We start from the raw sequence: 13,975 nt of genomic DNA on the forward strand, positions 1-13,975 counted from the left end.
AATTGAGTTATACTCGGTTTGATATTATTATTATTTTTTATTCAACAATGTGTAAGGATAAATATTTGATTCTCGAACTTTTTTGTCAATATATATACAATTAAGCTACGTTCGAATGATCTCATTTTTCTATTTTGACTTTAAATCTTCAAACATGTACATAACAGTTAACAAACGAAATTAAAAAATAAAAATAATATATCACACTTTGGTTTTTAAATTTTATAAATATCTATTTAATTCCCAAACTTTAGGATAAGAATTATTTGTCTTCAAATCTACGTTTTCTTTAACAAATTGATAGTGTGATTTTTGTATGTAATGTATTTAGTAACATTTTGAAAGTTATAGCATCCAAAAACAACTCTGTTTTTTAAAATATATAAATTAATAAATAATATATATATATATATATATATATATATATATATAAATTTAAAATTGAAATAAATGTTTTGAAAGTTAAACGAATGAAAATAAGATTTTAACCCTTACTTTGATTTTAATTTTCAATTTAAAATGTTAAATTTAATATGAACTATTAATCCCTATTGTTAAAATGATAATGACCTGTTAGTCCTCGTTTTAATATTTCAATTTAGCCCTATGATAAAGTCAGGTTAAATTGATGAAAAATTAGAGAAAAATGGTCCAAACCATTGACATTACACACATAATGCATTAGTAAGTGGCCATTCAGAAAATCAGAAGGGTGATAATGCATAATCTCACTGCATATTCCAAAAATGTCACAATAGTAAACCTCTGTATAATTAATTCTATTACCATACAAAATGACCAATAATTGATTATATAATTTGAGATCCTTCATTATTTCACTCAAAAGAGGAAGCTCTGGAAGGTGTCTACAAAAGAAAACAGGAACTAAGTTCATCAAGAATCAGCATATAATGGAACAGGCAAAAAAGGGAAGGGTGCAACCGAAGCATACGCAACAGGCGGTCGACTTTGGGCGACACCTCGACTCTGCTCCGTCTTGTTCTTTTGGGCAATATATCTATCCTCCTGTACTAGATCATCCAACATCCTTTTGGAACTATCTTCTTCCATTGTCTGCTCGTTATCCAAAAGACGGTGAAATAAAAGTCCTGACATGAAAACAGGAAGATACAAGAGGCTAGCATGAAACATCCTTCTTGCTTTCTGCATCGTGCAGTGTCGATAGAACGAAAATGCGGTCGCACTGATTGCAAGTGTGAGGATGGATGATTCTAGACAAAACCATCCCGAAGTGATGCCCCCTGAAAAGATTAAAAATACCATATGAATTTGGTTGCGTGTGGTACCGTTGGCAAGGGAGGAAACCAGGCAGACGACACAGTGATCAAATTGTATAAATCATAACAATGGATGTTCATTTCAGATTTATCTGTATAATGTATAAAATTTTGAGAAGACCCTCAGATATAATAGCTTTCTCAGTCAACTAACAAACAAGCAAATACTTCAGATGTAAACTTGTTCAAATACCACAATGTTTGTAACCATGGGTTTAGTTGGTAATGAAATTTAGCAAAGCTGCAGAAGGTACGAAAATTTTTTATGCGAACTCGCAGGTATTTGAAATTTGGATTTGTCGGATAAAAACTCTAGCGAACTTATGTACATATATAATAAAATAGGTTCAAAATTAGAAAACGTTGAATAGGGTTATGCCTTTCCCACAGTTAATGTTAACTGAAACTTTCATAATGAACAGGTTCAATTAGCATAGGTTGAATTTAGATAAAAAATTGAAACTCGAATGACGTGACACCAAAATTAACGGTCCTTTCTATTAAGATTTTAGAAAGAAAGATGGCTTGACAACTATCCTTGTGTCAAACCTTTTCTGAACTCTATGCCACTGTCAACATAAAGGGAAAGTTAGGGCCGGTTTGCCAAAGAATTTGAAATTAGAAATTTCAAAACAAGGGATTCAGTAAAAAGAGTTTGATTTCATATTTTCATATATATGTTTAATAGTAGATTCATAAATTAGTTTCTAATTTAAACAATTATTTTTTTAAAAAAAAATTGATACGGTATATTTTATAAATCATAATACTAGTTATAGTTACCCACTAATATTTAGTTGACAATAAACTATTAAAATTATTTATGAATATGATTTATATTAAAAAATTTATATAATAATTATTTTGTAATATTATATAATTTATAACACACTACATAATATACATTATATTTTTAAAAAAATGAATTGAGTTTATAACATGACATATTATATTTTTACATATTTTTATCCTTATTTAATATAATTCTGCTTTTTAAAATTTAAAATTCAAAATCTAGATACAATGAGAACATAAAAACGTTGTTTTCATAATTTACATTGTTTGGTTCACAGAAACCGAAAATAGTTTTCAAAACAGATTCCGAATTTTCTGTCAAATATATATTTGTTGAACTTAGTGAATCTGAAAACATAAAATAGAATTCAGATTCTCTACCGAACAGATCCTTAATAACTGGGGGATAGACAACCAAACTAGGACCTCGAACTAATTTTATTTGATAGTGTTGAAATTAAGGTGTTAGCCCTAGGGGCAATTTTGTCTTTTCACTGTACTCTAGGGTTTCCTTTTTTCTATTTAAGCATGTAGCCTTTGTGTATCTGGTGTATCAAATTATAATAAGAAAAACTCTATATCGTGGTTTTTTCTCCCTATATTAGGGTTTTCCACGTATACTTGTGTGTGCCTTTTTTCTTCCTTTCTCTTTACTTTTCATCATGGTATCAGAGCAAGGAAATGAAACCTTGGCCACCATCAAGGAAAATCAAACAGGAGAATCACAAGTGTCATCTAGCACCACGAATATTGCAGCCGTCGTACAAATAACCATAGAACAATACTTCCAGACGATCTTACCACACCTTTATCAATCAATTGGAGCAGCCCAACCCCGGAGGACAGATAGCCGACTGGGTAAAAGATCAACGGACCCAGCCGACTGATTGAATTGATCACCAAATAACAACCAAAGGGGAGACAGCACGCCAGACGACTAGAAGCCAACCGAAAGCCAAATGGGTTCGCGCCGGCCATTCCACGAGCAATAGCCAACCGATCATTCGCGCCGATCCTTCCACGAGTGGCGGCCATCCGATCAAAGACACCCATCCAGTCGGAGCGTTCTGGGTTGGTTTCAGCCGAGCGTAGCAGTCCGTTCAACCCCAGTCGCCGTTCGGTTCTAGTGTAGAAGTCCATGCGCAAGGCAAGGCAGTCGACTCCAGCTCTACCATCCCAGCCAGCCAAACTGCATCAGACCCAAGCCACTCTTCCTTCCCAACCGTGCCTGCAAATTTCCCTATTCCAGTCGCATCTTCCTTCCAACTGAGAGTGAGTAGTGGTTTCAGCCAAGGACCTCCCATGGGTGGCAGATTGGAGATGGGTGGATCATCCTTATATTCGGAACAGAACTTTGATTATATCCAAAAACAGTTTTCTCAACTTCAACTCCAGATTAAACAGCAGAATGAGTCAATTCAATAACAGATGGTCACTCTCAGAGAGGTTCTTGGGGCTACCTCTAATGGCTGATCAGAACTCCCCTCTAGTCTACCGCTTACTCAGGAAGCCCGGTAACCTCTTTCCCTGCTTTATCTACAACAAATTTATTTTCTGGTGCAATAGGGAATACTACTAGCTATATTATTGTAGAGGGAAAATTAAATGGTCATAATTATTTTTCTTGGTCTCAATCCATAAAAATGGCCCTCAAGGGTCGGCATAAATTCAGATATCTAACAGAAGAGATATCGAAACCAAGATCGGGTGACCCTCAAGAACGTATATGGAAGGGAGAAGACTCCCTACTGCAATCTATTTTAGTAGGGAGCATAGAGCCTCAAATTGGCAAACCCCTACTGTATGCAGCCACCACTCGGGACATTTGGGATGCTGTACAGAAACTGTAATCCAAACGGCAAAATGCTTCCAGGCTTATCTAGCAACAAGCTATCTCTTATCTGGCAAGAAATGGATCTATGTCGAGAGATGGTCTGGAATTGCCCGTGTGGGGGAATCTTACGTTAAGAGTCTGAGGAGACCAACCAAGTTTATGACTTTCTAGCGAGGCTGAATTCTAAGTTTGACGCAGTAAGGAGTCGGATACTAGGAACTCGTCAGTTTGTTCTGAAGTCCGCCTAAAGGAGGATAGGTTAACTGCTATGAATAATCCACTGGTTTCGTCAACTGACTTGGCTGCATTTAAAGTATCAAGTTCTGCTAATGATAAGCAAAACAGTAAGCCAACCCCAGTATGTGAACACTGTAAAGCCCTGGCACACTAAAGATCAATGCTGGAAGCTGCATGGCCGTCTATCGAATGGTAAACGACGTCAATCAGGGTCTGGACAAGCACTGGCCAATGAATCGACAACCAGAGGTTCTCAACCTCAGAATCAGAAAACCAATCAGACTAGCTCTAGTACAGTGGGTGTAAGTGCGATCGCCCAATCAGGTACTCTTCAATCTTTTGGTCTTGTTAGTATAACTGGTAGCAAGCCGTAGATTCTAGATTCAGGGGCTACAGACCACTTGACTGGTTCTTCCGACCAGTTTATTTCATATCATCCAAGTGCTGAGAATGAGAGGATCAGAATTGTTGATGGATCCTTCGCCCCTGTAGCTGAGAAAGGTCGTTTGTCACCCTTTGAGGGGTTGGTTCTTCAGGATGTGTTGCATGTGCCTAAAATTTCTTATAATCTGAAATCTGTTAGTAAGATTACAAAGGATTTGCGATGTCGAGTTACTTTCTCACCTGATACTGTTGTTTTTCAGGACCTGAACTCAGGGACGACGATTGGCACTGCCTGGCATGATGGGGGGCTCTATTTTCTTACTGAAGATGCTTCATCTAGGATACGTGATAGGACTAGTTTACTTTCGTCTTGTTTTTCTACCTTTGAAACTGATTATATGTTATGACACTATCATCTTGGACATCCTAGTTTCCATTATATGAAATATTTGTTTCCTCATCTATTTCGCAATGTTAATCTTTCTAATTTAAATTGTGTTGTGTATGTCCAAGCTAAACAATCACGTGTCTCACTGAAGCCTCAGCCTTATAAGCCTTCCAAACCATTCACCCTCTTCCATAGCGATGTGTGGGGTCCGTCACCTATTACTACCGTCACGGGCAAACGGTGGTTTGTAACCTTCATTGATGACCACACTAGATTAACTTGGGTCTTCCTTCTTACCAACAAGTCTAAAGTCACATCTGTTTTCAAACAGTTCTACAATTCTATAGAAATTCAGTTTAGTGTAAAGATCGCTATCATTCGTAGTGATAATCAAGAATTTTTTAATAACTCCTTTATGGAATTTCTAATCTCTAAAGGAATTGTCCATCAGAGTTCGTGCCCATATACTCCTCAACAAAATGGAGTAATCGAACGGAAAAACCATCATCTGATTGAAGTTGCTCGGTCTCTTATGTTGTCAACTTCCCTTCCGTCCTATTTGTAGGGAGATGTTCTAACAGCAGCTCATTTGATAAACCGAATACCTTCCCAGGTCTTAAAATTCCAAACCCCCTTAAATTGTTTCAAAGAGTCCTATCCTGATAACCGACTCATCCCTGATGTTCCGTTTCGAGTGTTTGGGTGTGTTGTGTTCGTCTATACCCATGGCCCTAGTCGAACCAAGTTTACCCCCCGGGCCCAAAAGTGTGTCTTTGTGGGATATCCACTTCATCAACGTAGGTACAAATGTTACCATCCTTCTTCCCGAAAATATTTTGTCTCCATGGATGTGACCTTCGAAGATCACCCCTTCTTTCCCCTTAGTCTTCTTCAGAGGAAGAGTACTAGTGAAGAGACTAATTGGGGTCCGAGTCTGTCAATCTTACCTGAACCGATTCCTAACATAAGTGTCAATGAACACATTCTGCCCACCGAACAAATCTCGTGCATGTACTATAAGAGGAATCTTAGAAAGGAAATAACACCGCCTGTTACTTCTCCAACTCCAATCCATGAGTTAGAATGGGTGTCAGTTCCAGGTACTAGTACTCCTATACTTGATAATGGTAACATTTATGCTGACAATGATGCTTGTGTTGAAAATGATGTGAGTAAAGACAGAAAAGACAGTGACAGCACTGAGGACTGTACCGAGAATGTGATTGATACAAGTGATGGTAGCTGTGAAGAACTTGTTCCAGCAGAGAACAATGTTGACATTAGAGGAGATCCCTTGGAAGATAAGACACATAAACAGGAGGATGAATGCAATAGGGAGCCAAAGGAGAAGAAAGACTATGATGCCTCTCTTGACCTCCCTATTGCCTTAAGGAAGGGTATGAGATCATGCACGAAGTATCCTTTGCAGCATTACGCGTCTTATAGCAACTTGTCTCTCGTATTTAAAGCCCTCACTACAAGCCTAGACACAGTTACAATATCGAGCAATATATATGCAGCAATGGAGATTCCCGAATGGAGAGATGCAGTCATGGAAGAAATGGGGGGCACTTGAGAAAAATAACACATGGGACAAAGTTACTCTTCCTAAGGGACACAAAGCAGTTTGGTGCAAGTGGGTGTTTACCGTTAAATATAGACCTGATGGAACGATTGACAGATACAAGGCCTGATTAGTTACTAGAGGTTTCACTCATACCTTCGAAATAGATTACTCCGAGACTTTCTCCCCAGTAGCAAAATTAAACACCGTTTGGGTTCTTCTCTCAGTTGCGGTTAATAAAGACTGGCCTCTCCACCAGTTTGATATGAAGAATGCCTTCTTTGATGGGGAATTAGAAGAAGAAGTTTACATGAGTCCACCCCCAGGATTCGAGAAACAGTTCAATCACCAAGTATGTAAACTGCAGAAGTCCTTCTATGGATTGAAACAGTCTCCGAGAGCCTGGTTTGGCAAATTCACTACCTTTATGAAGTCACAAGGGTACAGTCAGGGACACTCAGATCACACCCTCTTTACAAAGAACATATGAGAGCAGTAGAGCGCATCCTGAGGTATTTGAAAACCTCTCCAGGCAGAGGGTTGATGTTCAGAAAGTCCAACAGACGATGCATCGAGGTATACACGGATGCTGACTGGGCAGGTTCTGTGGTAGACAGAAAGTCAACATCGGGATACTGTACCTTCGTGTGAGGTAACCTTGTGACATGGAGGAGTAAGAAACAAGGAGTTGTTGCCAGAAATAGTGCCGAAGCTGAATACAGGGCCATGAGTCTGGGGATATGTGAGGAAATTTGGCTGGAAAAGGTCCTAAGTGATCTCAATCAAGGTCATGACAGACCGATGAAACTCTACTGTGATAACAAAGCCGCAATAAGTATCGCAAACAACCCAGTACAACATGACAGAACGAAACATGTGGAGATTGATAGGTATTTCATCAAGGAGAGACTTGACAGTGGCAACATTTGTGTTCCCTATATTCCTTCCAGTCAACAGATTGCAGATGTTCTTACGAAAGGGCTTTCCAGACAGTTTTTTTTACTCATGTATTAGCAAGTTGAGCCTCATTGATTGATATCTACGCCCCAACTTGAGGAGGAGTGTTGAAATTAGGATGTTAGCCCTAGGGGCAATTTTGTCTTTTCACTGTACTATAGGGTTTCCCTTTTTTCTATTTAAGCATGTAGCCTCTGTGTATCTGGTGTATCAAATTATAATAAGAAAAACTCTGTATCGTGGTTTTTTCTCCCTATATTAGGGTTTTCCACGTATACTTGTGTGTGCCTTTTTTCTTCCTTCTCTTTTTACTTTTCATCAGATAGCAAAATGGAAGAGTGGCCTTAGTGCTAGTTTGGAAGGTGTGCTCCTCATAAAAATTGGAAGTAATGATCTTATGCTAGCACACCTGCACAGGGCTATTCTCTAGTGAGTTTGTTGTTTATCACTTAAAGCTCCCAACTACTAAATTGGAGCCGGATGTATATCCTATAAAGTATAAACTGATATAGGAGGAAAGATTCCTAAAATCACAGAATTCTTCCTTCGGTCATTAGGATATAGAAGTACAAATATCCAAAGAAACAACACTTCTTCAACTTTTATGCCTCAAGTTCGTATGAACCATTATCCACATTTACAGTTCTGTCGAAAAGTTTACACAAGAAGTATACCAGTTTTGTAACACCTATATTTAAATGCTAAAGAGTTAAATGGGTAATTGTTAAGAGTATTAGTAGTTACTAAGTTGCTTGCATCATGACCATTTTTTTAAAAGGAAAAAGATGGTCAAACGTATTCTATTATATGTGAAAAATCTGCATGGAGATTAAATCTGCAGCAGATGGCTATCAAATAGAGAGTGTGATGGTAACTTACAATCATAAGCCAAGAATCCCAAAGGAATGAGGTACAGACAGTTTCTTAAAGCCACCGCAGCAGTTCTCTGACCAGAAGCATCAGCGAGAGAGTACATTTTGTACCTAAATACCAGAGAGCAGGGTAAGAGAGCATTTCAAACAGTCCCAATAATTAAACAACTTATTGTTCGCGTTCTAGGTGTTTTAAACAGGGAATAGAGAGTACAAAATTTATGGATCCCATGTAGGCGACTCAAATTGTAAATTTTTACTATTAAACAGTCAAGACTTTGCAATCTGCCAGTGCCAACCTATGAAAGTTAAATCTAAACTGCAAGTACTTCAATCCTGGACACTCTTCTAGTATACTTCAAATGACACTCTTCTAGTATACTTCAAACCATCCAGACTATGAACAATTTGAACAAGTATTCATTATAACACGATATAATTGTGATGGGCAGCAATTAACATACCAATTAGTATTGCAATCAAAATATATCCTTACCCTCCAGCAGCATAATCATCACGGCACAAATATGCAAGGGCCATAAAATGGGGTATTTGCCAGAAGTAAAGGGCAGCAGGGAGAATCATTGCATTTAGAGATATTTGTCCTGAAGCAGCAGCCCACCTGAAAGCCCAATTTTTTAAAATAAAAAATAAAATGATGATGATGATGATGATGATTAAAAAAAAGCATACTGCAAGGCTGAAAGCTAAGGGTTATGATTCAGTTCAGTACGGTACTGTTACAAAATAATAGTTTTAAGTTTGTGCTAGACCACCCATTAAGAATGTTTATAAAAGAAGGGATAAAAAGGTGTTTGCACCCCAGATAGAAGGGTAGTTGGTGTGGTCCCACGTTGTACTTGTGACAGGAGAATGTTGGTATTTATACCTTTGTTTTGGCTAGGGTTAGATATCTTGTGTTTTGTGTATGAACAATAGTTCACTGTGGAGAGAGCAGCCCTCTTAGTTGGCTGTGGTGTTCTTGTATCCTCATTTTGTTAGTAATCGAACTCGTCTCCCCTGTGTTTTGGGTTTATTAACATGCTTGAATATTGGGTAGTAAGGGAGAATCCTTACAGTTTGAACCCAGATGTTTCCTAGATCTTGGACGGAAATCATTTAATTTTCCTCAACTGCATTTAGGTTTCTGTCTACAATTGTCCTGTCGTTAGGATTGTGTCTATATTGCCAATAATCACCTTCCAGTCCAATCACTTTTATAAAGAAAATACCTAATGTAAATCTAATTTACAGACAATCAAGCTAAACAATGATATTACTCACTAAAAAACCTATAGCTAAACTTTTCATCAGTCGCTTTAACTGCAATAAGTACTAAAAATCTCAACAGTACCTCTGCACCAATATCATACAAAAATCACAAGGAACTCAGAAAATGTTCAAGATTTCACTTGACTAGAATGAAAATGCCATTTAGTCAGAAGGTTAAGTTGTCAAATTTAAAAGGTAAAGGTCCAATATATAGAAACATCTGGTTTCTGAAAGGGGGTATAACATATTTCACTAATAAGATACGTAATCAGAACACTAGATTAGAACTTACCCAAGAAGTGGTGGAATGGCACCAACTATGGCACCAACCCATGTATTGACAGGGTGAATCTGCTTGAGTGGGGTATATACAAATGCATAGAGAATCAAATTTGAAGCTGCAAGACCAGCTGCCAAGATATTAGTCTGCAACAACCTTGTCCATAAAGAACAAAATAAGCACATTGGCTCATAGTCAATAGAAATTGGCAACATAATTATAGATAATAATTTAATAACAATAAAAAGACGATGAGCGATTTATCTTATCACCTTGGTAGCTAACATAGCAGTCCCAATTAAACCAACAGAAGTTGCCCAGGTGATTGCATGTGCACTTGTGATGCGCCCTGAGGGTAGTGGTCTTCGGTGTGTTCTCTTCATTTTAGCATCATTTTTTATTTCGAAAACCTATTTAAATTAATTTATAATTAATGTAACAACCAAGAGAAAATTAGTGGGACATAATTAGAACTCAAAGACACAGCTGTGCAACCTACAGAACAAATCCTTTTCAAGCAAGATCGTTAGTGGGACATAATCATAAATGCTTTTATTACTTTTAAGATAATTTGGTTAAATTCCTCTCCATGATTTCCAGGGAGTCATGTGTACAATCAAGGCTGTTGTGGGCTATTATCTTAGCCAAAGTCAATTTCAACCAAAAAATAAAAACAGCAAAAACAATGTTGAAGTTAAGATTCTGAAAGGTACAAAGAATGCAGAAGTCCATAAATTGTTAGTATTCATCTTTTACAACCTTGGCTAATATGTAACAGGTCTTACTCAAAACAATCACCCAAGAAGAATGGATGCGGATGGGATACAGAATAAGATGCATCCTCTACAAGGTGAAACGTTAAATATATATATATGTATATATGTATATATATAAGAAAGAAAGGAGGGAAAAAGAAGAAGAAGAAGAAGACGAGGAGGAGAAGGAAGAGGGCAAGCATATAGATTGGGCACTTTAAAGAGTTGCAATTGAAAATGAAAGAAACCTGATTTAAGGAGTTTGCAGATGCTGCAACCATCATGGTACCAGCACAAGTCCAACAAAGTCCCCCAAGGTCCATAGTACTTCCACTCCCTAGAACAAATCCAGTCCCAGAAGTTGCAACTACTAGCATGCTGCAACAAGGATGCATATGCAAGACAAAAGAAACAACAGTCATGAAAGTGAATCTAGGAGGCAGAACCTTGTGCAAGTATTAAAAAAAAAGGTCTATAATTTTTCTTGACAGCAAGAGCTTCTATTGAAGATACAGGTAAGGGTAGCTAAGGCTATTGTCCTACCTTAAAATATCAACCAAAGTGTATACACAATTCCAGCATAGATTTTTCTCTAGGAGCCCTTATTGCTTCGAAAGAAGAGATCAAAGTGATTTTCTCCCTTTTTCCCGGTAAGTCGATAGTGTTACAACATTGGATACTTTGAATAAACTAGAGTACATATGGGATACACTGGTGCTAAAACCTTTTCTAAAGATATCTTCTAAACTGTTGCGGTCGTTGCTCCGCATATTGTTCCCCTGGTGTGAAACCAGTTGGTTCCATAGTTTTAGAGTTCTACTGGTCACGAGTACTCCATCTCCATCATTTCTTTTCAGTTTTTCTTGTATTTGTGAATGTCTCACCCAGCTGACAGCCTGGCACACACCTAGATCACTCTCACAAAATAGTTGTTTGACCCTATTACATTCAGATCCAAGGTAGGTAACCACCATAACTTGAACGCGTCTTCTCTCAGCACTTTATCATTCACATGGGACCTTATTGACCATTTGGTCAGCCCATGGTGGTTTAATCAATGCAATTGGTTGATCGGAACAAAGTTTGCCTTACAATAAAATTATGAAGAAAAAATCTAAACCATAGAAAGACAGTTTGATTTTTATTTCCCCATATGTAATAAACCTAGTATTGATTGATGCTATCAAAACTTGAAGAGGTGAACACAAAGGCACTAATTACATATCAAAACAGCAAACCGCTCTTTAAAAGAGATTAGACCTAACAAATACGCATATGAATAATTGAGGTTCCAAAATGAATTCATTGAACATAATAATGCAATGAAATTATCAACTCAAGGAACGTGTATAAACATAATTTCATTCAAATCAGCATAAACGAAGGGAAGTTACAAACTCCTCCAATAATTGCGGGACAATACAATATTACAAAAGCAGCTCTAAGGAAACTGTCTTAAAGAGAATGCTCGTATTTATAAGAATTTTGGGAATTTCCGAGATTTAATGCTGCCCTTTGCTTCTGTATCTCAATTGTACAAGATATTTAGAAAACCAGAAATAAGAAATCGAATTTCACTCTATACCAGTGAATCAAAACGTGAAAGCACAGCCAAACAATCAATTGCACGTGAACAAAGTACCTGAGACGAGCCTTAGAGAGCTCCCAGTAACAGCGACCATAGTGGCGAGCTAAGTCCACGGCCTCTCTGGCTCTGGAAACCACCGGTGCGGAATCCAAAGACGATGGATCAGCAACGCTCGAAAAGACCCGAAATCCATGGGAATTCGAAAAACCTAGTCTGATCGGATCCGAAGAGGACGGCGACGATGATAAAGAAGAGTACAACGATGATGAATAAGGATAGAGGGGGCGCCGACCGACGCCGACGTGACGATAGAAGGTGGAAATGGAGGTTGTGATTGAAGGGTTAGGAGATGAAGATGATAACCGGAGTTTGGATGAGAAACTCCGGGAGTTTCTCCACATGGCGGCAGCGGCGATGGATGGCGACGAAATTGGGATCAACGCGGTCGATAATCTGCTACAATGACCGAAACTTGTAAAATTATTGTTCGTACTTTTCTTTTAGATCTATCACATATTAATCGTTTTTTATTTATACATTGGATGATATATGTCTTGATTAATTTTAAGGTCACTGATATTTTAAAATAAAAAAACATAAAACTAATCTAAAACATATCTTTTGTAAATCAAATTTGATTATATAGCATTCATTTCAATCCAAGATATTAATATCTTAATATAAGTATAGTTCAACTGACTAAAATGATGTACATTCAACTAAAAGATCTCGAATTTCTCATCGTGCATATTGTTAAATTCGAATGTATATATTATTGACATTAATTTGTCATCACGAACATAATGCAAATAGTTAAAGACTTATTAAACATAAAATTAAAAGTTTGAACATATATTATACAATTTTCCCTACTGAAACACTTGTATATATTGAATGAGTTCTAATTTTGAGTTTGAAATTAAATTTAATATTACCCTTTCAATTAGTTCAATTAGTTGGACTTTCAACAATAAGGCACAAGCACAAATGAAAACTTTTAATGGATTATTCATAATGTTTAAATGCTCATATTTTCGAAGGACATGTGAAGTTCGATTGTGGAAGTGGGATCAATCCAATTTTAGGTTTTCACATAATTGAATTTACAGTATAAATAATTATGCATAAAGAGTAATTTACAGCATGCTTAAAAGAGAATTGAAGGGTTAGAAAAATACTTACCCTTGAAGAACAACTTCTATCTTCACGAAATCCTCCTCTCCGGTCACGAACCAAAAAACTTCCAATGAGGACACCACCACAAAAGTTTCATCTGTATTCTCAATAGGAGAAGAGAATCCTCATGAGTTGTGGGCTCTAACTATTTTGGTATGAGGAAGAGAATTTTTAATAGAATAATTTTTTTTGCTTTGCATGGAAGACTTTTTGTGAGTTCTTGAGAATCTAGATTGAAAGTAATCTCAATCCGTGAATAAAATGAAGATATAAAAAAAAAACTCAAAACCACCCCACTAGAAAAAGGGGGAGGGAAACTCCCTCCCAAATTAATTTATTAAATAACAATTATTTAATAAATTATTATTATTATTATTATTATTATTATTATTATAATATGATAACCACCTATCATATAGTATATATTAAAGGGTAATTGCAATTGGTGGCATTAACAAGTTTATCAACTATAGACTTCTATCGTTGATAGACTCTTACAGTGATATGGTCTATCACTGATAAACTCCTACCAATAATATGGTCTATCACTGATAGACTATTTAAATTTGGTCATA

At 36.9% G+C, this 13,975-nt stretch overlaps 1 protein-coding gene across 1 annotated transcript; it reads right to left on the bottom strand.

Annotated features, from left to right (window-relative positions):
- Positions 1 to 711: 711 nt before the first annotated feature.
- On the bottom strand, positions 712 to 12,797 carry COX10 (cytochrome c oxidase 10). The gene is made up of 7 exons (XM_039043296.2): positions 12,279 to 12,797; positions 10,885 to 11,014; positions 10,154 to 10,291; positions 9,894 to 10,027; positions 8,826 to 8,951; positions 8,337 to 8,440; positions 712 to 1,262 (listed from the first exon to the last, which is right to left on the bottom strand). Exons 1-7 carry the CDS (start codon positions 12,623 to 12,625, stop codon positions 895 to 897), a joined length of 1,347 nt encoding a protein of 448 aa, XP_038899224.2. The 5' UTR covers positions 12,626 to 12,797; the 3' UTR covers positions 712 to 894.
- Positions 12,798 to 13,975: the final 1,178 nt, after the last annotated feature.

This window comes from Benincasa hispida, chromosome 1 (genome assembly GCF_027475165.1).
Source record: "Benincasa hispida cultivar pf3 chromosome 1, pf3_genome.v1.1, whole genome shotgun sequence".
NCBI classification, from domain to species: domain Eukaryota; kingdom Viridiplantae; phylum Streptophyta; class Magnoliopsida; order Cucurbitales; family Cucurbitaceae; genus Benincasa; species Benincasa hispida.